This window comes from Lepidochelys olivacea (assembly GCF_965140295.1).
Source record: "Lepidochelys olivacea isolate rLepOli2 genome assembly, chromosome: 2".
Classification (NCBI taxonomy): Eukaryota; Metazoa; Chordata; order Testudines; family Cheloniidae; genus Lepidochelys; species Lepidochelys olivacea.
The window spans coordinates 27,122,602-27,145,687 of NC_140412.1; the positions used below are offsets into that span (position 1 = coordinate 27,122,602).

A 23,086-nucleotide genomic window follows, 5' to 3' on the forward strand; every position below is an offset into this window, starting at 1 on the left:
GCCAGAGGCAGCCATAAACTGGGAAGCGACCGGTCACATCCTCACATTCCAAACTAGTCAATATGGGGCTGTTAGCAAGGTGATCAGCTCTATCACTTCCAGAGAAAGGGAAGAGCCTAGAAGATGTAAAAGGAAATTTAGTTTGATAGTTTTCTGTCTGGTAAGAACTCACTTATCAATAGACACAGCTGGAAAACCCTTATATCTTTATAGATGTAGTTGTGAAATCCTCACTTCTGTATTGTTTTGTCATTATAGTTCCCACTTTGCTATTGTTTATTTGCATGGTCTCTGTCTGGTTCTGTGATTGTTCCTGTCTGCTGTATAATTAATTTTGCTGGGTGTAAACTAATTAAGGTGGTGGGATATAATTGGTTAGCTAATCATATTACAATATGTTAGGATTGGTTGGGTAAATTTCAGTAGAATGATTGGTTAAGGTATAGCTAAGAATATTACTATATAAATTGGTTTCAGAGTAGCAGCTGTGTTAGTTTGTATTTGCAAAAAGAAAAGGAGTACTTGTGGCACCTTAGAGACTAACAAATTTATTTGAGCATAAGTTTTCGGGAGCTACAGCTCACTTCATCCAAGTACTCCTTTTCTTTTTGTGAATACAGACTAACGTGGCTGCTACTCTGAAACCAATTTATGTAGTAATATTCTTAGCTATACCTTAACCAATCCTTCTACTGAAATTTGTTAGTCTCTAAGGTGCCACAAGTACTCCTTTTCTTTTTACTATATAAATTAGGGGCAAACAGGAAGTAAGTTGGGATTCGAAAATAAGGAAAAAGGAACTTTGATTTAAGCTTGCTGGAAGTTCACCCCACTAAACATCAAATTGTTTGCGCCTTCGGACTTCGTGTATTGTTGCTCTCAGTTCATGCGAGAAGGACCAGGGAAGAGGGAGAGTGAAGGAATAAGCTCTCTAACACACATGAGTAAAGGAGTTTAGGAGGGGGCTGTATATTTGTAGGCCCTGAACCTGTTCCCATTGAAGTAAATGGCAAATATCCCATTGACTTACATGGCACAGGAGCCAGCCTTTAAAAGAGATCTAAATATGTATGTATTCTATAGATGGACAGTAGTCAACAGTAGCAGGGAAGGGTCATTTTAGCGTACTGTGTAAAGCAAAGAGCTGCTGCAACTTTCTCTAATGGATTTTGGTTTTCATTCTTTGGTCCACACAGCACTTTAAATATTTCCCAAATAACTAACAAAGGAGGAAAATAGCAAAGGAGTCATTTATTGTTTCTTGTAACCTCTAATTTATTAATTCAGCCTCTCACTGATAAATTATTGTTGTCTGTTTGCTTGGCAACAGATGTCCATGGCTAGTAGGTCAATTTCCTACTCGGAGTGGAAATCAGTGACATGAAGTCAGGTATTTTCTTACTGTACTTTGTTTATTTAAAAAAATGTACACCAGTCCTGTTTTCCTCAAACACAGTGGGCAACTGACAGCCCACAAGCAACTCCCTTTTGCAGAACGTCAGGTCAGGCACCATTGCCCTGTCTCACAAAGTAGCTGCCTGGTGCCACTGTTTCTCTCTGGGAAAAGGTATGCAATTCTTTGGTGAGGGTCTGTGATGCTGTATGATTGAAACATGACCAATTTTATCACTGATATTGCCCCTGTTAGACAATTGCAACAAAACTTGTACAAGGTGTGTCATATGAAAAAGTTATGATTTGCTGAGTATGGTTATACTGTTTGTATGCATGTATTATCTTTGTATCTAAAGTTATGAATGTTGACTGTGTGCCATTATTTCAAATGTGTCTGCCTTGGAGTAATACTCACCAGGTAATTTACATCCAGTATAGCCAGCACATTGTGAATGAACCGTTCAAGTTGATGGCCCACTAAAGAACATTTAACTCTCAAAAAACCCCACAACTCCGACTGACAAAATCACCGGTGTGGACAGCACTATGTTGGCAGGAGAGCTTCTCTGCCTACATAGCTACTGCCACTCATTGGGGGTGGTTTAATTATAGTGGTGGGAGAGCCTTCTCCCACCGGCATAGAGCAGCTACACAAGAGAACTTACAGTGACACAGCTGTGATGCTGTAAGGTCCGTGGTGTAGACGTAGCCTAAGATTGAGAGCATCCTTTCCACATGGGACAAGGTATAAAGGACCCTGGAAGCATCTCCATTTTGCCTCTTTCCTTCTCTGATCTCTGGGCTATGGACTTACACTAAAAGGAGCATATTGACTATGCACCAAGGACCTTCCAATCTTCTGGAAATTTCCAGAGACTTTAAAAGCCAGCAGTCTGTAACATCACTGCTACAAACCTGACCCAAGAACTTTGCAATGATTGTATGTATATGATTTCTCTGACCATTTTAACTCTCCTCTTTCTTTTCTCTCTTAAATAAACCTTTAGATATTAGATAGTAAAGGACTGGCAACAGCATGCTTATGACAGGTTTCAGAGTAACAGCCGTGTTAGTCTGTATTCGCAAAAAGAAAAGGAGTACTTGTGGCACCTTAGAGACTAACCAATTTATTTGAGCATAAGCTTTCGTGAGCTACAGCTCACTTCATCGGATGCATACTGTGGAAGGATGCATCCTTTTCTTTTAGCATGCTTATGGGGTAAGATCTGAGTTATTTATTGACCTGGCTATATGTCTGATGTCCTGGGATTAGAGGATCCTATATGTGATGAAACTGGTTTTCAGTAACTACTCATCCTGCAGTCCAGTGTCTAGGTGGTGAAGCAAGGGCTGGAATGCCTGAGGCAATTTTTGCAGTCTTGTCTGGCTGCTGCATGTGCCTCTTTAGCTAATGAAGTTAAATAGAGCAGCTACAAACAATGACAGGCTAGTCAACCTAGAGACCACCTCTTGAGGTGGTAGAGTCACAATCATGGAATTATAGCAAATGTCTACGTTGCCACGGCATATCTGCAGTACTGCAACTCTGCTACTGTAACGCTTCTAGTGTAGGCATTCCCAGACTCTTTCATGAGACTCTGGGTGCTTACACACCGACAACCCATTATGGGAAAGCCATTCGTTCCTTTCAGTATAGTATTCATAATGTAGAAGAAGAATACAGTGGTTAGAACAGGGAGTCAGCCGTTATGCAAAACATAGTGAGGGGGAGCCAACCGCTGCCATAGGCAATAGGCATGTAATAAGGGTCTTTAGAAATTATTCTAGAAAAGCTCTAGAATTTAATAGCGAATAACACCCTTTCTGAAGGCTACAGAATTCTGTTGCAGGGCTATCATTTTCTATTAAATTCCACAGAATGATTCAAAAGGAGCCAGAGAGAGGTTATCATTTTCCATTAAATTATATAAGATTTTTCCACAAAAAATCCGGTGGTCTAGCCCCAGTTCTATCACTGATTCATAAGTGACACAAGCAAATCATTTAACCTCTCCTTTTAGTCATCTTTAAAATGGGGATAATGCATCTCCTGTAAGGGTGCAATTGGGAAAAACTTCAGTGGTGTTCCATTAGTGATTAATTTGGCCCACTGACTGTGAAATGCTATGAGAATCTTCACTTATATTTATATTTGGTGTATGCAATCCAGTCAAGTCAAGCCACAGTTTTTTTATCACCGATATTCAAGGCATGAAGACCTCCAGGAAGCTGAGTCATTTTGCAGTCCTCGACAATCCGTGTCATCATTTGTGGCTGCCCACATGGACATAATGGACTGTCTCTAAAATGCCACCAAAATTCCGTGGCAGCACAAATTCCATGTCAGGTACAAAACTGGGGTTCAGAGCCTCCTCTGCCTTTGTGGTAAATCAAACCTGGGTTGTTGCTGAGTGGGGTCTGAGGCAAGATAATTATTTGTCACTTTTTCTGTGGACCATGAATCTCGTCACGAGTCCTCTACCATAAGTCCCTTACCCAGTAAACTTATCCACAACAGGTGATGTGAGGACAGACGACCATGTGCTGGATTAAACAAGTCTTTAATTAACAATGCAGGTGGCATATCACACAATTTTGTCATGAGCTTTGCTATGCTTTCCTCTCTGTGAACACTGGCAGAGCAATATTGCAGAGAACCGGTAACCATGGTAGAGGAGAAGATTTAAGTGTGCCTGAAATAATACGCATGGTGGAATTTAGTTGTACACCAGTCATCTTTGTATGAGACAAGTGAGCCCAAAGTGGAGGGCAATACTCCATTGCTGAATAACAAAGTGCCACGGCTGAAGTGCGTAACATTTGGACATTGGCGCTCCATGTTGTTCTGGCCAGTTTTCTGAGCAGGTTATTGTGCGTTTTCACCTTAACTGCTGTCTTTGTAAGATGGCCTCAACACGTTCCTTGTAAGTACCCAGTACGTATCCTGCTGAAGTTTGTCTGCTGTCTGGAGAAACTGATGATCCAACTAGCAGAATCTTCACTAAAAAATACTACAGTACAAGTATAGCACCATTATTATATTCATCAAGATAATACCAAGTTTCTTTATGACTTGAGGTAAATTTATGTGTAACATGGTAGGCAGTTGAGAAAGACGTGATCAAACGATACACATAATTTAAAAAACATAAACAAAAAAAGTTTAAGCGTCTAAAAATGTTTGAGATAAAATATACATAGCTATATATTGGCCAGCCCCACCAGCTTCAGTTTGAATCTCCTAGATATTTTGGAAGCTTTTTGAAGACCAAAATGAACAGATGCTGTGATTTTGACACCATCAGGCAGTGGGCAGTGGATATTAGTAAACTGGCAGGTAGCCACTAAAATTATTCCATAGCAGATAATGAAATAAGTTATAAACAGCAGAAAAAAATATAATTAGCTGCAAAGGAAGAGGCGGGGAGAGAGATTTTTTCAGATAAATTGTAAAATTAAATCTCTAGTCTAATTTCATTCCATAAAAAAGAAATATGCCAAGAAACCAATAAAAATACCTAATATATCAGACTTCCTTCAGGTACTATTTATTACTGTAGCTAATTATTTACATTTTGATATGGCCAATCAAGTGCAAAGCATTGTTCTAGCTTGTTGTGGCACTTAATAAATAAATATATTAAAATGAAATCTTTCAATTGCTGGCAAGAATCAGATGTAAATGATCCCACCATTCAGCAGAGAGCAGTGTTGTGATTTACTGCTCATAATCCCCATTTTAATTTTCATGTCTAGATCAGTTGTTTGGTAAGGATTCTGACTGGGCTTTGAATTAACCTGGTCAGTTATGATTTGTAGTCCTTGTGCCAAATTTATTACTGGCAGAAGCACTGACGTTAATGGAATTGTGCAAGTTTAGGACAGCAGTGAGTTTTGCTCCTTGTCTATATAATTCAAAGGCAAAAAAGCTATGACACTAAACAGTCTACTGATATAGTGGGACTGCACAAACATTATTATCCTGTACTGTAATAATTTTTAAACTGTCTTCCCTATTTACACACTAGTTAATTTTGAAATGACTTTAAAAAGCAAGCAAAGAAACCCACGGTGGCTAAAAATACATCTGGGAAAGGTTTAAAAGTGGGATTAAAAATGTAATTACAAACTTTGTGGTGAGATATTTAATTATCAGTTCAACCCTGACATCAATGAACCATAATTGGTCCTGTGAGACCTCTTGTGTCAGATCAGAGCCTCCATGCAGAAATGGGCCTTGCACACTGCCAGGTTCAGCTGGGACAAGTCCTGTACTGGGCACTGCCTTTTATATGATATATCAGTGCATTATCTGAGTGTTTCCTATGTATTAATGGCCTTATCCTCAGAATACCCTTTTGCCTTCCTCTGCAGCAGGTTTAAATTAGTGTAAATGGATGATTCTCTGTAACCTGAAGTCTTTAAATCATGATTTGAGGACTTTAGTAACTCAGCCAGAGGTTAGGGGTCTATTACAGGAGTGGGTGGGTAAGGTTCTGTGGTCTGCAATGTGTACGAGATCAGAGTAGGTGATCATGATGGTCCCTTTTGGCCTTATAGTCTATGAGGTTAGGTAAGTATCATCACTATTTCACAGATGGGGAACTGAGGCAAAGAGAAATCAAGTGACGCAATCCAAGGTCACACAGGATGTCTGTGGCAATGCCAGAAACTGTACCTAGATCTCCTGAGTCCTGTGCTTCTGAGCCCAATACTATCCTTCCTATGATTTTGTCCACCATGGAGAATTGTCAATAGAAACCAGAGATTCTCTCATCTTCTGGAACTGACCCTTAAGATGAGATATGCTACACTGTTGCCTGTTGCTTCTTGAGATCCAGTGACAGGGATGTCAGGGTGGGAGCTATGAATTCTGTGACGAGAAACCCTTCTGGATTCCTTGAAGACCCCATCTGTTTGAAGTGGTACTTGGCCCCATCTTCCTCCATGACAGGCTCCTGTCCAACAGAACTCCATTGTTTGGAAGAGAAACCACATTGAGGAGTGAAAGGTAAAAGATTTTCTGACCGCAGAGGAATGAAAGGGACAAAAAGATGGATGATTCAGCAACAATTAGAAGTTAAGATTGTAAGAAAAACATTTGAAATTCCCTCATGAATTCCTGGAAGAGGATTAGGCATAAATAATGACAGAGTCATAGATTTTAATGTCAGAAGGGACCATTATGTTCATGTTGTTCTATGCTTCTGTCATGAGCACTCGCTGCAGCTATTCACCACATAGATTTGATTTACACTAAGGTAACATGAATAATAGCGCACCTGGAGGTAGTGCATGAAGGGCACTGAACCACATGCTGTGTCACACTAGTTCTGCAGAGGAGGGATTTAGCTGAGAATCTGCTAATGTGGCAAATTATGTTGTATTGGAAAGCCAAAAGGACTAGAAATGTTTTTGTATGAACAAAACTTACATTCTGTTGGAGCTGGTGGGCCACCAGAGAACAACATAACATAAGAATGGCCATACTGGGTCAGACCAAAGGTATCCTGTCTACCCACAATGGCCAATGCCAAGTGCCCGAAAGGGAGTGAACCTAACAGGTAATGATCACGTGAACTCTCTCCTGCCATCCATCTCCACCCTCTGACACACAGAGGCTAGGGACACCATTCCTTATCCATCCTGGCTAATAGCCATTAGTGGACTTAACCTCCATGTATTTATCCAGTTCTCTTTTAAACCCTGTTATAGTCCTAGCCTTCACAACCTCCTCAGGCAAGGAGTTCCACAGGTTGATTGTGTGCTGTGTGAAGAAGAACTTCCTTTTATTTGTTTTAAACCTGCTGCCCATTAATTTCATTTGGTGGCCCCTAGTTCTTATATTATGGGAACAAGTAAATAGCTTTTCCTTATTCACTTTCTCCACACCATTCATGATTTTATATATCTCTATCATATCCCCCCTTAGTCTCCTCTTTTCCAAGATGAAAAGTCCTAGGCTCTTTAATCTCTCCTCATATGGGACCTGTTTCATACCCCTAGTCATTTTAGTTGCACTTTTCTGAACCTTTTCTAATGTCAGTATATCTTTTTTGAGATGATGTGACCACATCTGTACGCAGTATTCAAGATGTGAGCATAGCATGGATTTATATAAGGGCAATAAGATATTCTCCGTTTTATTCTCTGTCCCTTTTTTAATTATTCCTAACATCCTGTTTGCTTTTTTGACTGCTGCTGCACACTGCGTGGATGTCTTCAGAGAACTATCCACGATGACTCCAAGATCTCTTTCCTGATTAGTTGTAGCTAAATTAGCCCCCATCATATTGTTTGTATAGCTGGGGTTATTTTTTCCAATGTGCATTACTTTACATTTAGCCACATTAAATTTCATTTGCCATTTTGTTGCCCAATCACTTAGTTTTGTGAGATCTTTTTGAAGTTCTTCACAGTCTGCTTTAGTCTTAACTATCTTGAGCAGTTTAGTATTATCTGCAAACTTCGCCACCTTATTGTTTACCCCTTTCTCCAGATCATTTATGAATAGGTTGAATAGGATTGGTCCCAGGACTGACCCTTGGGGAATACCACTAGTTACCCCTCTCAATTCTGAAAATTTACCATTTATTCCTACCCTTTGTTCCCTGTCTTTTAACCAGTTCTCAATCCATGAAAAGATCTTCCCTCTTATCCCATGACAACTTAATTTACGTAAGAGCCTTTGGTGAGGGACCTTGTCAAAGGCTTTCTGGAAGTCTAAGTACACTATGTCCACTGGATCCCCCTTGTCCACATGTTTGTTGAACCATTCAAACAACTCTAATAGATTAGTAAGACATGATCTCCCTTTACAGAAACCATGTTGACTTTTGCCCAACAATTTATGTTCTTCTATGTGTCTGACAATTTTATTCTTTACTTTTGTTTCAACTAATTTGCCCAGTACTGACGTTAGACCTACCGGTCCGCAATTGCTGGGATCACCTCTAGAGCCCTTTTTAAATATTGGTGTTACATTAGCTATCTTCCAGTCATTGGGTACAGAAGCTGATTTAAAGGACTGGTTACAAACCATAGTTAAGAGTTCTGCAATTTCACATTTTAGTTCTTTCAGAACTCTTGGGTGAATGTCATCTCGTCCCAGTGACTTGTTACATGCCTGCTACAGGGTTTCACTATGCACTAGTTCTCATGTGGAAACTGAGAGGTTAATGTGACTTTCTCAAGTCTGCTGAAGAAGACAGTATGAGAAATGTGCATTTCTCCACTCCATTCCTTATGCTCCCTGGAAGCTCAGCCATTTCTCACCTCACTAGCCATCTAGTCACTTTTCTATGCTACTACACAGATTTTACCTTTTCCCTTTGTGCCGGGGACCCGAGAGTGCAGCATAGACAGTGGGATCACTGAGCACTCCCAAACCCACCAACCTGGGCTGCCTCTCACTCTGTGATGCTGATGTCAAGCTACAAGCCTCTGATAGGCATTGAACTTACACAGCCATCCACAGGCATGGACACACCCAACTGAGTTACGTGAATGATTTCCCAGTCACTTATGAACCATAAGAACGAAAGAACATAAGAATACTGGGTCAGACCAAAGGTCCATCTAGCCCAGTATCCTGTCTTCCACCAGTGGCCAATGCCAGGGGCCCCAGAGGGAATGAACAGAACAGGTAATGATCAAGTGATCCATCCCCTGTCGCCCATTACCAGCTTCTGGCAAACAGAGGCTAGGGACACCATCCCTGCCCGCCCTGGCTAATAGTCATTGATGTGATGGACCCATCCTCCATGAATTTATCTAGTTCTTTTTTTAACCCTGTTATAATCTTGACCTTCACAACATCTTCTGGCAAACAGTTCCACAGGTTGACTGTGCGTTGTGTGAAGAAATACTTCCTTTTGTTTGTTTTAAACATTTCATTTGATGACCCCTAGTTGTTGTGTTAGGAGGAGTAAATAACTCTTCCCTATTTACTTTCTCCACACCAGTCATGATTTTATAGACCTCTATCATATCCCCACCTTTAGTCATCTCTTTTCCAAGCAGAAAAGTCCCAATCTCATTAATCTCTCCTCATATGGAAGCTGTTCCATACTCATAATCATTTTGTTGCCCTTTTCTGAACCTTTTTCTATTCCAATACATCTTTTTTGAGATGGGGCGACCACATCTGCACACAGTATTCAAGATGTGGGCATACTATGGATTTATATAGAGGCAATATGATATTTTCTGTCTTATTATCTATCCCTTTCTTAATGATTCCCAACATTCTGTTAGTTTTGACTGCCACTGCACATTGAGTGGATTTTTTCAGAGAACTATCCACAATGACTTCAAGATCTTGAGTAGTAACAGCTAATTTAGACTGCATCATTTCCTATGTATAGGGATTATGTTTTCCAGTGTGCATTACTTTACATTGATCAAATTTGAATTTCATCTGCCATTTTGTTGCCCAGTTACCCAGTTTTGTAAGATCCCTTTGTAGCTCTTTGCAGTCTGCTTTGGACTTAACTATCTTGACTAGTTTTGTATCAGCTGGAAATTTTGCCACCTTTTCTACCCCTTTTTCCAGATCATTTATGAATATGTTGAATAGTACTGGTCCCAGTACAGACCACTGGGGGACACCAGTGTTTACCTGTCTCCATTCTGAAAACTGACTATTTATTCCTGCCCTTTGTTTCCTATCTTTTAACCAGTTACTGATCCATGAAAGGACCTTCCCTGTTATCACATAATAGCTTACTTTGCTTAAGAGCCTTTGGTGAGGGACCTTGTCAAAGGCTTTCTGAAAATCTAAGTACACTATATCCACTGGATCCCATTTGTCCACATGTTTGCTGATCCCCGCACAGAATTCTAGTAGATTGATGAGGCATAATTTCCCTTTACAAAAAATATGTTGACATTTTCCTAACAAATTATGTTCATCTATGTGTCTGACAATTCTGTTCTTTACTATAGTTTCAACCAGTTTGCCTGGTACTTAAATCAAGCATACTGGCCTGTAATTGCTGGGATCACCTCTGGAGCCCTTTTCAAAAACTGGTTTCATATTAGCTATCCTCTAGTCATCAATAAAGAGGCTCCAGCCAATTCTCCCCAGCCTTGCACCCCAGAACTGTACTGTCTTGCACTGGTCAGAATCTTAGCCAGTGTAAGCTGATTACCTAATTCGCCACTCTGACAAAAGGGTAGTGGATGTGTAACTTCTCTTGTTAACCTGAGCTGAGATTTTCCCAAGCACTTCAACCAAAAAACACAGTTTTAGGTAAAATATAAAACAGATTTATTAACTACAGAAAGGTAGATTTTAAGTGATTATAAGTAAGGTATGAGTTTGTCACAGAAGTCACGGAAGTCTCACATTCCATGACTTTCCGTGATCTCCGTGACTTCTGCAGCAGCTGGTGTGCCAGGCTCAGGGACAGCTCAGGCAGCCCCTGTGCCATTCTCACTGGCCACTGCTGAGGCAGTCTTGGGCCACCGCATCCTTTCCCCCACCAGAAGCAGAGCTTGGGTGTGGGAGGGGGTAGAGGGTTGGGGTATGGGACGGGGTGAGGCGGGCTCTGGATGGCGCTTACCTGGGGGTCTCCGCAGAAGTGGTGACATCCCCCTTGCTCAGCTCCTAGGCAGAGGCATGGCCAGGCAGCTCTGCACACTGCCTCCGCCCAGAGCGCAGGCTTCTCAGCTCCCATTGGCCGGGTACAGTGGAGCCACCAGGCAGCCCCCCAAGTTTTAGTCACAGGTATTTTTAGAAAAAAGCATGGACAGATAACAGGCCATGAATATTTGTTTACTGCCTGTGACCTGTCTGTGACTTTTACTAAAAATACCCATGACTAAAACATAGCCTTAATTATACATGCTAGGCATAAAGATCAGACATAGTTACCTTAAGAAAATGAAAAGTAAACATGCATTCTAAATCCTAAACTTTTAGTCTAAGCAAGTGTTGAGTCAAACAATGTCTAAGCCTGACCGATGGTACAAGCAGGCTACAGTTCCTCCATACACAGGCTGGGACTTCCTTCCAGCCTGGGACCACCCTTCCCCAGTTCAAAGTCTTTGTCTTCCAGACCTTCTTCGAGGTGTCAAGATGGGAGAGGGGGAAAAGAGGCCAGGTGATAATGTCACTGTCTTGCTTTTATATTTTCTTCCAGCTTACTACAAAGATCCTTGCTGTGACATGGGGGTTAGGCAGCCCCCATTGGTCAGGCAGTCTCCACCGGCTACATGCTCTCACTGAGAATTCTTTTGGAGGGTGGATTCCCTTCAATGGGCTGTCAGCACATGTCCATCAGCACAGCCACCTTTGTTGCAATTAGGGTGACCAGATGTCCTGATTTTATAGGGACAGTCCCGATATTCAGAGCTTTTTCTTATATAGGTGCCTAAAAATCCTGTCCCGATTTTTCATTGCTATCTGGTCACCCTAGCTGCAATTGAAAGGCTGGCTGTTGGCATCTGCCAACATATTTCAGTAACACACATGGCACTGCTTCATAACGTCACATACAATGATAGTACATACAATCCAACAGGATATTAATGAACAGATGAAGACTTTTTAAATGCTACCTCACAAGGCTTACTTTGTACAAAACATCTCATAATCATATCACCATGATGAATATGGGGATTCCAGGGTGATACTTTGAGGTACAGACTATTACACCCTTCTTTTGTTTTTAATCCAGATCATCTCTTTTCTGTTGTTTGTCTTTCTCTGAGCTCTTGGTTGTTTTAGATCTAAGCCTTTTTGCCAGCATTATTGCTATGTTTTTTTCCCTGCACACAGTTCAATTGTATGCTTTTTTAAAATTTTCGATTAAGGCAAATAACAAAACAATCAAGTAAAAGGAAAGTCACTAGGAGAGAGCACAATTTGTCTCCTGTGTAGCATACTGCAGCAACTCTGCCTTTCAAAAAGACTGACTGTCTCTGCAGTTAGCAGAGTTCATAGGGATATAAATATATAGTACACATTACATAAAGACATAATAGTTACCAAAATACATCACACATTCTTCCCCCACAGAAATAGGTGGTTTTAGCCCCAATTCTAGAAGTATATCTTCTCTCTATCACTTCTAACACACTTGATACTGAAGCCTTACTTTCTGTCAGTTTCAGTATGTGCAATGCAGTCTTCCTCCTTGTAAAGTATAGCCTTGCTCTTGGCTCTTATATGCTCATTTCCCCATATGTATGGCTGCTTCCTGTACGATATGCTTGCACAGAGATATACAATACAGTAGCTTGTGAAACTGTGATAGGAAAGTTGCTAGACAAATACAAATTGCATTTTTTTTTGCACTTCATCTTTAGCATCCAACAAGACGTGTTCAGGAATCTACTCAAAGACACTACAGTTGATCAAGAAATAATTTGCAGAACACCAGGACAAGAGAAAACAAATGAGCAGGAGCTCTGGACTTTCTATTTATTTTCATGGACCCAAAGAAATACATTGCTGGGGAACGAATTATCGCACCCAACCAGAATGTATTTATTCTTCTAGTCATACCACATTCAGATTTATTTTAATGATTCATAAACATTTCAGTTTCCAGTAGCTCCTGATTAACTCATCTATTCAGTGTTGTCAGCTGATGCTAGGGAATGATTTATCGTAGAATACCAGATCACACCAACGTATAAATCCAGCCAATTGAATTGGCAGGCTGTCCTGGTAAATATGTTCTGCTGCCTGGAGATGAGAATGCTTTGTTCAAAATTCAGTATTAATGCCCTGCCGGCTACAGCTGAAATAGTGCTGTTTTATTCCCCTATTAATCTGTTCTAGATGTAATACATGATGTCCTAAAACTTCGGTTCCTCATTTCCACTCCTTCAGATTTAATTACAGTACCTGCTCAAGAAAGGGATTTAAACATTACTTTTGAGACAAGAAGAAATCCTTCAGTCCTGTTTGTGGTGGCTATAGCTTTGAGAACAATGACACGCTGCCTGAGACATGCTGTGACAGAACAATCCTAAGACCAAATCCTTATTATAAGATACAGTTGGGACCTATCTACATTACAGACATAAGCAAGTCCACTAAGCCACATAAAACTGATCAAACTCAGTGCTGATGGGATATACTTTAAGATCACCACCTTGGACAGTCAAAGGCTTCAATCCTGTAACAGCTGTACACTGAGGCACTGTGAATTTTAACCATAATGTAACTGCTTTACTTGTAGATGGGGGTGTAAATCTCTTTTAAAATTCTGTCTGAGTTTGCATGAAAATGATAACACCACATGATCTGATCAACTGTAGCACTTCCTGGGTGAGCAGGATCCCCCAAGCCAGCTAACCCGGGAGTTCCATTCAGAAACAGGGTAGGTCAGCAGCTTCACAGCTGCAATTTTTCTTTTTCTATTGTGGACACTTTCTATAGGCGAGGGCTAGATCCACATAAGGACTTAGGTGTTTCAATGCAGTGCCCAATTCTTAGGTGCCATGCTGCCCAGTGAAATCCACAGCCCTGAGTCAGACACCCAGGATCCTTATACAATGCATAAGGAGAGTTAGGTACCCAAGAATGGAATCCACAAAAACCAGCACACTGAGCAGGAGCCACCTAAGCTAGCCAGTAGGAAATGCTCAAGAGAGGTTAAGCCTAAGCATTCACTGGAGTAAGGGGACTGGAATCTGGACGTTCCACGTGAGTGGACTATAGAGTCACTGGGCTATAGAGGAATTCTCACTTTGTCTGACCCAAGCCTATTTACATATTTATACACAGTGGAACAACGTCAACAGGAGAGACTGGGGGCAAGTCTACACTACGGTGCTAATGCAGCTGCGCCCTTGTAGCATGTCTGGTGAAGACGCACTATGCCGACAGGAGAGCGCTCGTCTGTAGGCATAATTATTCAACCTCGGTTAGAAGCATAAGCTATGTTGGCGGGAGAGCTTCTGCCACTGACATAGCGCCAGTGTGGACAGTGCAAAACTTGTGTTGCTGGGGGAGAGGGAAAGCTTTGGGCTTGGCTACACTTGTGAGTTAGAGTGCATTTAAGCAGCCCCAGATGCCTGAGCTCGCTCCCCATCCACACTGGCAAGGCACATAGAGCGCTCTGATTCCACAGCTAGAGCGCTCCTGGTACTCCACCTCGGCGAGAAGATTAATGCTTGTTGCGCCTTGGCTGAAGGGCCTGGGCATCAGTGTGAACGAGGTGTTGCATTACTGTGCTCTGATCAGCCTCTGGAAACGTCCCATAATCCCCTTAAGTCAAGTGGCCACTCTTCTCATTGTTTTGAACTCCACTGCAGGAATGCAGATATCCCCTTTGAAAGCTCCGTTGCTGACAGCCGGCTGCTTATCTGCTCCGAGACAAAGCAACCATTACTGTGGAATGCTGTGTGAGAGAGAGAGGTGGGGAGGAGGGGGGGGTCTGCTATCTGAACTTACAAGACAGCATGCTGACATGCTCTCAGCCCCCCCCCCCAAAACTCACTCTCTTTCTCCCCACATACACACAACACAGTCCCTGTCACACTCCACCCCCTCCACCCCCATTTGAAAAGCACATTGCAGCCACTTGCATGCTGGGATAGCTACCACAATGCACTGCTCTCTGTGGCCGTTGCAAGAACTGCTAATGTGGCCACACCAGTGCGCTTGTAGCTGTCAGTGTGGACAGATTGTAGCGCTTTCCCTACAGCTCTCTACTAAGGCTGGTTTAACTCAAAGCACCCTACATCTGCAAGTGCAGCCATGCCCTGAGTCACACTCCTGAGCAATGTAAGTTAGATCAACTTAAGTGGTAGTGTAGACCTGCCCTGAAAGTGATCTGCTCCAGAAAACCCCAATAGCCCAGTGATTAGTGTACTTTCCTAGGAGGCAGGCGAGCCAACTTCAAATCACTTATTTGCATCAGGCAGAGTGTGAAATCAAACCCTGGTCTCCCCACATACTGGGGGAGCGTTTTAACCACCAGGCTAAAAGTTATAAACAAGGCACTTCCTCGAACTCCAGGAGAAGGGTCACAGATGTGGCAGTAGCTGAGTACCTCCCTTTCAGGGATGGGGCTTAGGCCATAAGGGTATGTCTACACTACGAAATTAGGTCGAATTTATAGAAGTCGGTTTTTTAGAAATCGGTTTTATATATTCGAGTGTCTGTGTCCCCACAGAAAATGCTCTAAGTGCATTAAATGCATTAACTCGGCGGAGCGCTTCCACAGTACCGAGGCAAGCGTCGACTTCCGGAGCGTTGCACTGTGGGTAGCTATCCCACAGTTCCCGCAGTCTCCGCTGCCCATTGGAATTCTGGGTTGAGATCCCAATGCCTGATGGGGCTAAAACATTGTCGCGGGTGGTTCTGGGTACATATCGTCAGGCCCCCGTTCCCTCCCTCCCCCCCGTGAAAGCAAGGGCAGACAATCATTTCGCGCCTTTTTTCCTGAGTTACCTGTGCAGACGCCATACCACGGCAAGCATGGAGCCCGCTCAGGTAACCGTCACCCTATGTCTCCTGGGTGCTGGCAGACGCGGTACGGCTTTGCTGCACAGTAGCAGCAACCCATTGCCTTCTGGCAGCAGACGGTGCAATACGACTGGTAGTCGTCCTCGTCGTGTCTGAGGTGCTCCTGGCCACATCGGCTGGGAGCGCCTGGGCAGACATGGGCGCAGGGACTAAATTTGGAGTGACTTGACCAGGTCATTCTCTTTAGTCCTGCAGTCCTATTGAACCGTCTTATGGTGAGCGGGCAGGCGATACGGACTGCTAGCAGTTGTACTGTACCATCTTCTGCCAGGCAGGCAAGAGATGAGGATTGCTAGCAGTCATATTGTACCATCTTATGCCAGGCAGGCAAGAGATGAAGATGGCTAGCAGTCGTACTGTACCATCTTCTGCCAAGCAGCCATGAGATGTGGATGGCATGCAGTCCTTCTGCACCGTCTGCTGCCAGCCAAAGATGTAAAAGATAGATGGAGTGGGTCAGAACAAGAAATAGACCAGATTTGTTTTGTACTCATTTGCCTCCTCCCCTGTCTAGATCACACTGCAGTCACTCACAGAGAAGGTGCAGCGAGGTAAATCTAGCCATGTATCAATCAGAGGCCAGGCTAACCTCCTTGTTCCAACAACAACAATAACTTAGGTGCACCATTTCTTATTGGAACCCTCCGTGCAGTCCTGCCTGAAATACTCCTTGATGTACAGGCACACCCTTTGTTGATTTTAGCTCCCTGAAGCCAACCCTGTAAGCCGTGTCGTCAGTCGCCCCTCCCTCCGTCAGAGCAACGGCAGACAATCGTTCCGCGCCTTTTTTCTGTGCGGACGCCATACCAAGGCAAGCATGGAGGCCGCTGAGCTCATTTTGGCAATTAGGAGCACATCAACCACCACACGCATTATCCAGCAGTATATGCAGCACCAGAACATGGCAACGCGATACCGGGCGAGGAGGCGACGTCAGCGCGGTCCCGTGAGTGATCAGGACATGGACACAGATTTCTCTGAAAGCATGGGCCCTGACAATGCATGCATCATGGTGCTAATGGGGCAGGTTCATGCTGTGGAACGCTGATTCTGGGCTCGGGAAACAAGCACAGACTGGTGGGACCGCATAGTGTTGCAGGTCTGGGACGATTCCCAGTGGCTGCGAAACTTTCGCATGCGTAAGGGCACTTTCATAGAACTTTGTGACTTGCTTTCCCCTACCCTGAAGAGCATGAATACCAAGATGAGAGCAGCCCTCACAGTTGAGAAGCGAGTGGCGATAGCCCTGTGGAAGCTTGCAACACCAGACAGCTACCGGTCAGTTGGGAATCAATTTGGAGTGGGCAAATCTACTGTGGGGGCTGCTGTTATGCAAGTAGCTCACGCAATCAAAGATCTGCTGATATCAAGGGTAGTGACCCTAGGAAATGTGCAGGTCATAGTGGATGGCTTTGCTGCAATGGGATTCCCTAACTGTGGTGGGGCTATAGACGGAACCCATATCCCTATCTTGGCACCGGAGCACCAAGCCGGCGAGTACATAAACCGCAAGGGGTACTTTTCGATAGTGCTGCAAGCTCTGGTGGATCACAAGGGACGTTTCACCAACATCAACGTGGGATGGCTGGGAAAGGTCCATGATGCTCGCATCTTCAGGAACTCTGGTCTGTTTCAAAAGCTGCAGGAAGGGACTTTATTCCCAGACCAGAAAATAACTGTTGGGGATGTTGAAATGCCTATATGTATCCTTGGGGACCCAGCCTACCCCTTAATGCCATGGCTCATGAAGCCGTACACAGGCAGCCTGGACAGTAGTCAGGAGCTGTTCAACTACAGGCTGAGCAAGTGCAGAATGGTGGTAGAATGTGCATTTGGACGTTTAAAGGCGCGCTGGCGCAGTTTACTGACTCGCTTAGACCTCAGCGAAACCAATATTCCCACTGTTATTACTGCTTGCTGTGTGCTCCACAATATCTGTGAGAGTAAGGGGGAGACGTTTATGGCGGGATGGGAGGCTGAGGCAAATCGCCTAGCTGCTGGTTACGCGCAGCCAGACACCAGGGCGGTTAGAAGAGCACAGGAGGGCGCGGTACGCATCAGAGAAGCTTTGAAAACCAGTTTCATGACTGGCCAGGCTATGGTGTGAAAGTTCTGTTTGTTTCTCCTTGATGAAACCCCCCGCCCCTTGGTTCACTCTACTTCCCTGTAAGCTAACCACCCTCCCCTCCTCCCTTTAATCATTGCTTGCAGAGGCAATAAAGTCATTGCTGCTTCACAGTCATTCATTCGTTATTCATTCATCACACAAATAGGGAGATGACTACCAAGGTATCCCAGGAGGGGTGGTGGAGGAGGGAAGGAAAATGCCACACAGCACTTTAAGCACAGCACTTTAAAAGTTTACAACTTTAAAATTTATTGAATGACAGCCTTCTTTTTTTTGGGCAATCCTCTGTGGTGGAGTGGCTGGTAGGCCGGAGGCCCCCCCACCGTGTTCTTGGGCGTCTGGGTGTGGAGGCTATGGAACTTGGGGAGGAGGGCGGTTGGTTACAGAGGGGCAGCAGTGGCAGTCTGTGCTCCAGCTGCCTTTGCTGCAGCTCAACCATACACTGGAGCATACTGGTTTGGTCCTGCAGCAGCCTCAGCATTGAATCCTGCCTCCTCTCATCACGCTGCCGCCACATTTGAGCTTCAGCCCTGTCTTCAGCCCGCCACTTACTCTCTTCAGCCCGCCACTTACTCTCTTCAGCCCGCCACTTACTCTCTTCAGCCCGCCACCTCTCCTCCCAGTCATTTTGTGCTTTCCTGCACTCTGACATTATTTGCCTCCACGCATTCGTCTGTGCTCTGTCAGTGTGGGAGGACAGCATGAGCTCGGAGAACATTTCATTGCGAGTGCGTTTTTTTTTTCTTTCTAAGCTTCACTAGCCTCTGGGAAGGAGAAGATCCTGTGATCATTGAAACACATGCAGCTGGTGGAGAAAAAAAAAGGGACAGCGGTATTTAAAAAGACACATTTTATAAAACAGTCGCTACACTCTTTCAGGGTTAACCTTGCTGTTAACATTACATACATAGCACATATGCTTTCGTTACAAGGTCGCATTTTGCCTCCTCCCACCGCGTGACTACCCCCTCAACCTTCCCCCCTCCCTGTGGCTAACAGCGGCGAACATTTCTGTTTAGCCACAGGCAAACAGCCCAGCAGGAATGGGCTCCTCTGAGTGTCCCCTGAAGAAAAGCACTCCATTTCAACCAGGTGACCATGAATTATATCTCACTCTCCTGAGGATAACACAGAGAGATAAAGAACGGATTTTGGTTGAATGCCAGCAAACATACACTGCAATGCTTTGTTCTACAGTGATTCCCGAGTACGTGTTACTGGCCTGGAGTGGTAAAGTGTCCTACCATGAAGGACGCAATAAGGCTGCCCTCCCCAGAGACCTTTTGCAAAGGCTTTAGGACTACATCTAGGAGAACCGCAAATGCCAGGGCAAAGTAATCCTTTCACATGCTTGCTTTTAAACCATGTATAGCATTTTAAAAGGTACACTCACCAGAGGTCCCTTCTCCGCCTGCTGGGTCCAGGAGGCAGCCTTGGGTGGGTTCGGGGGGTACTGGCTCCAGGTCTAGGGTGAGAAACAGTTCCTGGCTGTCGGGAAAACCGGTTTCTCCGCTTGCTTGCTGTGAGCTATCTACAACCTCCTCCTCATCATCATCTTCTTCGTCCCCAAAACCTGCTTCCGTATTGCCTCCATCTCCATTGAAGGAGTCAAACAACACGGCTGGGGTAGTGGTGGCTGAACCCCCTAAAATGGCATGCAGCTCATCATAGAAGCGGCATGTTTGGGGCTCTGACCCAGAGCGGCTGTTCGCCTCTCTGGTTTTCTGGTAGGCTTGCCTCAGCTCCTTCAGTTTCACGCGGCACTGCTTCGGGTCCCTGTTATGGCCTCTGTCCTTCATGCCCTGGGAGATTTTCACAAAGGTTTTGGCATTTCGAAAACTGGAACGGAGTTCTGATAGCACGGATTCCTCTCCCCGAACAGCGATCAGATCCCGTACCTCCCGTTCGGTCCATGCTGGAGCTCTTTTGCGATTCTGGGACTCCATCATGGTCACCTGTGCTGATGAGCTCTGCATGGTCACCTGCAGCTTGCCACGCTGGCCAAACAGGAAATGAGATTCAAAAGTTTGCGGTTCTTTTCCTGTCTACCTGGCCAGTGCATCTGAGTTGAGAGTGCTGTCCAGAGCGGTCAGAATGGAGCACTCTGGGATAGCTTCCGGAGGCCAATACCATCGAATTGTGTCCACAGTACCCCAAATTTGAGCCGGGAACGTTGATTTAAGCGCTAATCCACTTGTCAGGGGTGGAGTAAGGAAATCGATTTTAAGAGCCCTTTAAGTCGAAATAAAGGGCTTTACTGTGTGGACGGGTGCAGGTTTAAATCGATTTAAAGCTGCTAAATTCGACCTAAAGTCCTAGTGTAGACCAGGGCTAACTCTCCTCAGCTTTTCCTACTGGCTAGCTTACACAGCTCCCTGCTCAGCCTGCTGGCATTTGTGAGACACTCAACTCTCCCCAGGCATTGTATAGGGAGCCTGGGCACCTAACTCAGGCTGTGGATTTCACTGGGTGGCAAAGTGCCTAAAGCTCCCTTTGTGGAGCTAGCCCAGGCTCTCTAATGCTGCACATCCATTTTCAACCCCAATCTACAACTTCCTGACGGCAGCAACAGTGCTGAGTTATATGAAAAAAGATACTAAGGAAACATGATGAAAATAATTAGCTTTAATATTGTTATGGTGGGAGTCAAGAGATGGCATTGTTACACAGCCGTACCAATTTTTTCTTAGTCTCAGAATTTCAGTCTTTGAAGAAATGGCTTAGTGCTGTTAGGTTAGTGGTGCAGACTCTTTGAGGGGAAGCTGTTGCACACACCAAGCTTGCTCTCTGCTTTAATCTAACTAGAGTCAATTCTCTGGGCAGAGTTACTTCCTAGAGATCAGGCTTTGGCTCTGGATTAATCATTTCGAGAGAGGTTTCAGAGTAGTGTTAGTCTGTATCAGCAAAAAGGAGTACTTGTGGCACCTTAGAGACTAACAAATTTATTAGAGCATAAGCTTTCGTGAGCTACAGCTCACTTCATTGGATGCATAGAATGGAACATATGGTAAGATTATTTATATATATACACTCACACACATACATACAGATAAGTTGGAAATTACCATACAAACTGTGAGAGGCTAATTAGTTAAGATGAGCTATTATCAGCTGGAGAAAAAAACTTTTGTAGTGATAATCAAGATGGCCCATTTAGACAGTTGACAAGAAGGTGTGAGGATACTTAACTTAAGGAAATAGATTCAATATGTGTAATGACCCAGCCACTCCCAGTCTCTATTCAAACCCAAGTTAATGGTATCTAGTTTGCTCATTAATTCAAGCTCATCAGTTTCTTGTTCGAGTCTGTTTTTGAAACTTTTCTGTTGCAAAATTGCAACCCTTAAGATCTTTTACTGAGTGGCCAGAGAGGTTGAAGTGTTCTCCTACTGGTTTTTGAATGTTATGATTCCTGATGTCAGATTTGTGTCCATTTATTCTTTTGCGTAGAGACTGTCTGGTTTGGCCAATGTACATGGCAGAGGGGCATTGCTGGCACAGAGAGGTGATTGCCTTGGGACTGCTTGTGACTGCCTCTGTAAAAGGACTGGTATAAAGAGTATGAACACACAAGTCACAAGCCTAACAAAAAGAAGGTTGAGGGGAGGTATAATTGCTCTCTATAAATATATCAGAGGGATAAATACCGGAGAGGGAGAGGAATTATTTAAGCTCAGTACCAATGTGGACACAAGAACAAATGGATATAAACTGGCCACCAGGAAGTTTAGACTTGAAATTAGACAAAGGTTTCTAACCATCAGAGGAGTGAAGTTTTGGAATAGCCTTCCAAGGGAAGCAGTGGGGGCAAAAGATCTATCTGACTTTAAGATTAAACTCAATAAGTTTATGGAGGAGATGGTATAAGACGATTTTGGTAATTAATTGATCTTTAAATATTCATGGTAAATAAGCCTAATGGCCTGTGATGGAATGTTAGGTGGGGTGGGATCTGAGTTACCCAGGAAAGAATTTTCTGTAGTATCTGGCTGGCCCATATGCTCAGGGTTTAGCTGATCGCCATATTTGGGGTCAGGAAGGAATTTTCCTCCAGGGCAGATTGGAAGAGGCCCTGGAGGTTTTTTGCCTTCCTCTGTAGCATGGGGCACGGGTCACTTGCTGGAGCTCCTTGAAGTCTTTAAACCACAATTTGAGGACTTCAATAGCTCAGACATAGGTGAGGTTTTTCACAGGAGTGGGTGGGTGAGATTCTGTAGCCTGCGTTGTGCAGGAGGTCAGACTAGATGATCATAATGGTCCCTTCTGACCTTAGTATCTATGAGAAGATACCCAGACTCCTCATCAGTGAAAGGACACTAACTACTGCTCAGCAGAGTGGCATCATGATTGGTGTGACTTAACTACTACACCCCCATTTGTAACTACACTATTTTCTGCAGGCAGGGCTTTTTCACCATAAGTATCAACGCTACCTTTGCTGCTCCAGTCTCCAGCACTCATTGCACAGGGTGGTTATGTCCTCAGCCATATTTATGCTGTAGAATTGGATGGTGTGGTGAAGCTATAGTGTTATAGGCAGTTTTGGGCCACATCTACCATAGTACTCCAGTCCACCACTGTAGTTGTATATTAACTATTTATTCCACATTTCCTGGCATTCCTCTCATGAGCAGTGGGTTGTGGGAAATTTCTACAAACCTTCCGAGATCCTTAGGGACCTAGAGAAGGAAGGGGTCAAAGTCCCATAAAGCCCTGAGAGCTATTACTTGAGAAAGTGCCTCAAAAGTGGTAACAGGCAACAAGTGCACTTATAACATAAAAACTTAATTCTGCCCTCATACTCCCTTGCGGGAAACCACCACATTTATATACTACACCTGTACAACTTTCTAATAGCCATCTTAATATTGAAGAAGCTTTGCAACTGTGAGAAATGGTGTTATTGTATAGGAAGGTACATTTTTATCTACAGATGAGACTCTGCCAGTAAAATAGTGAATGTGTTGTGTGGGGCCTAAGATCCATTTAAAATGGATAGCTTAGCTGCTTTTAAGGGATTGTGGTGTGGAGGAAGAGGGTGTTCCCCTTAGCACCCTTAACTGGTTTTAAGTTTT

General features: G+C 43.8%; 1 protein-coding gene across 1 annotated transcript; it reads right to left on the reverse strand.

Annotated features, from left to right (window-relative positions):
• Positions 1–18,341: 18,341 nt before the first annotated feature.
• On the reverse strand, positions 18,342–19,993 carry LOC311515353 (myb/SANT-like DNA-binding domain-containing protein 7). The gene is made up of 2 exons (XM_084618340.1): positions 19,405–19,993; positions 18,342–18,816 (listed from the first exon to the last, which is right to left on the reverse strand). Exons 1-2 carry the CDS (start codon positions 19,985–19,987, stop codon positions 18,731–18,733), a joined length of 669 nt encoding a protein of 222 aa, XP_084474466.1. The 5' UTR covers positions 19,988–19,993; the 3' UTR covers positions 18,342–18,730.
• Between the last annotated feature and the right edge of the window lie 3,093 nt (positions 19,994–23,086).

Bases quoted from the DNA above. Each gene is read 5' to 3' on its own strand.
- LOC311515353 (XM_084618340.1), bottom strand. From the start codon at position 19,987: ATGCAGAGCTCATCAGCACAGGTGACCATGATGGAGTCCCAGAATCGC. The intron at 18,817-19,404 runs GTGAGTGTACCT...TTTCTCCACCAG, and splicing joins AGGCGGAGAAGGGACCTCTG to CTGCATGTGTTTCAATGATC.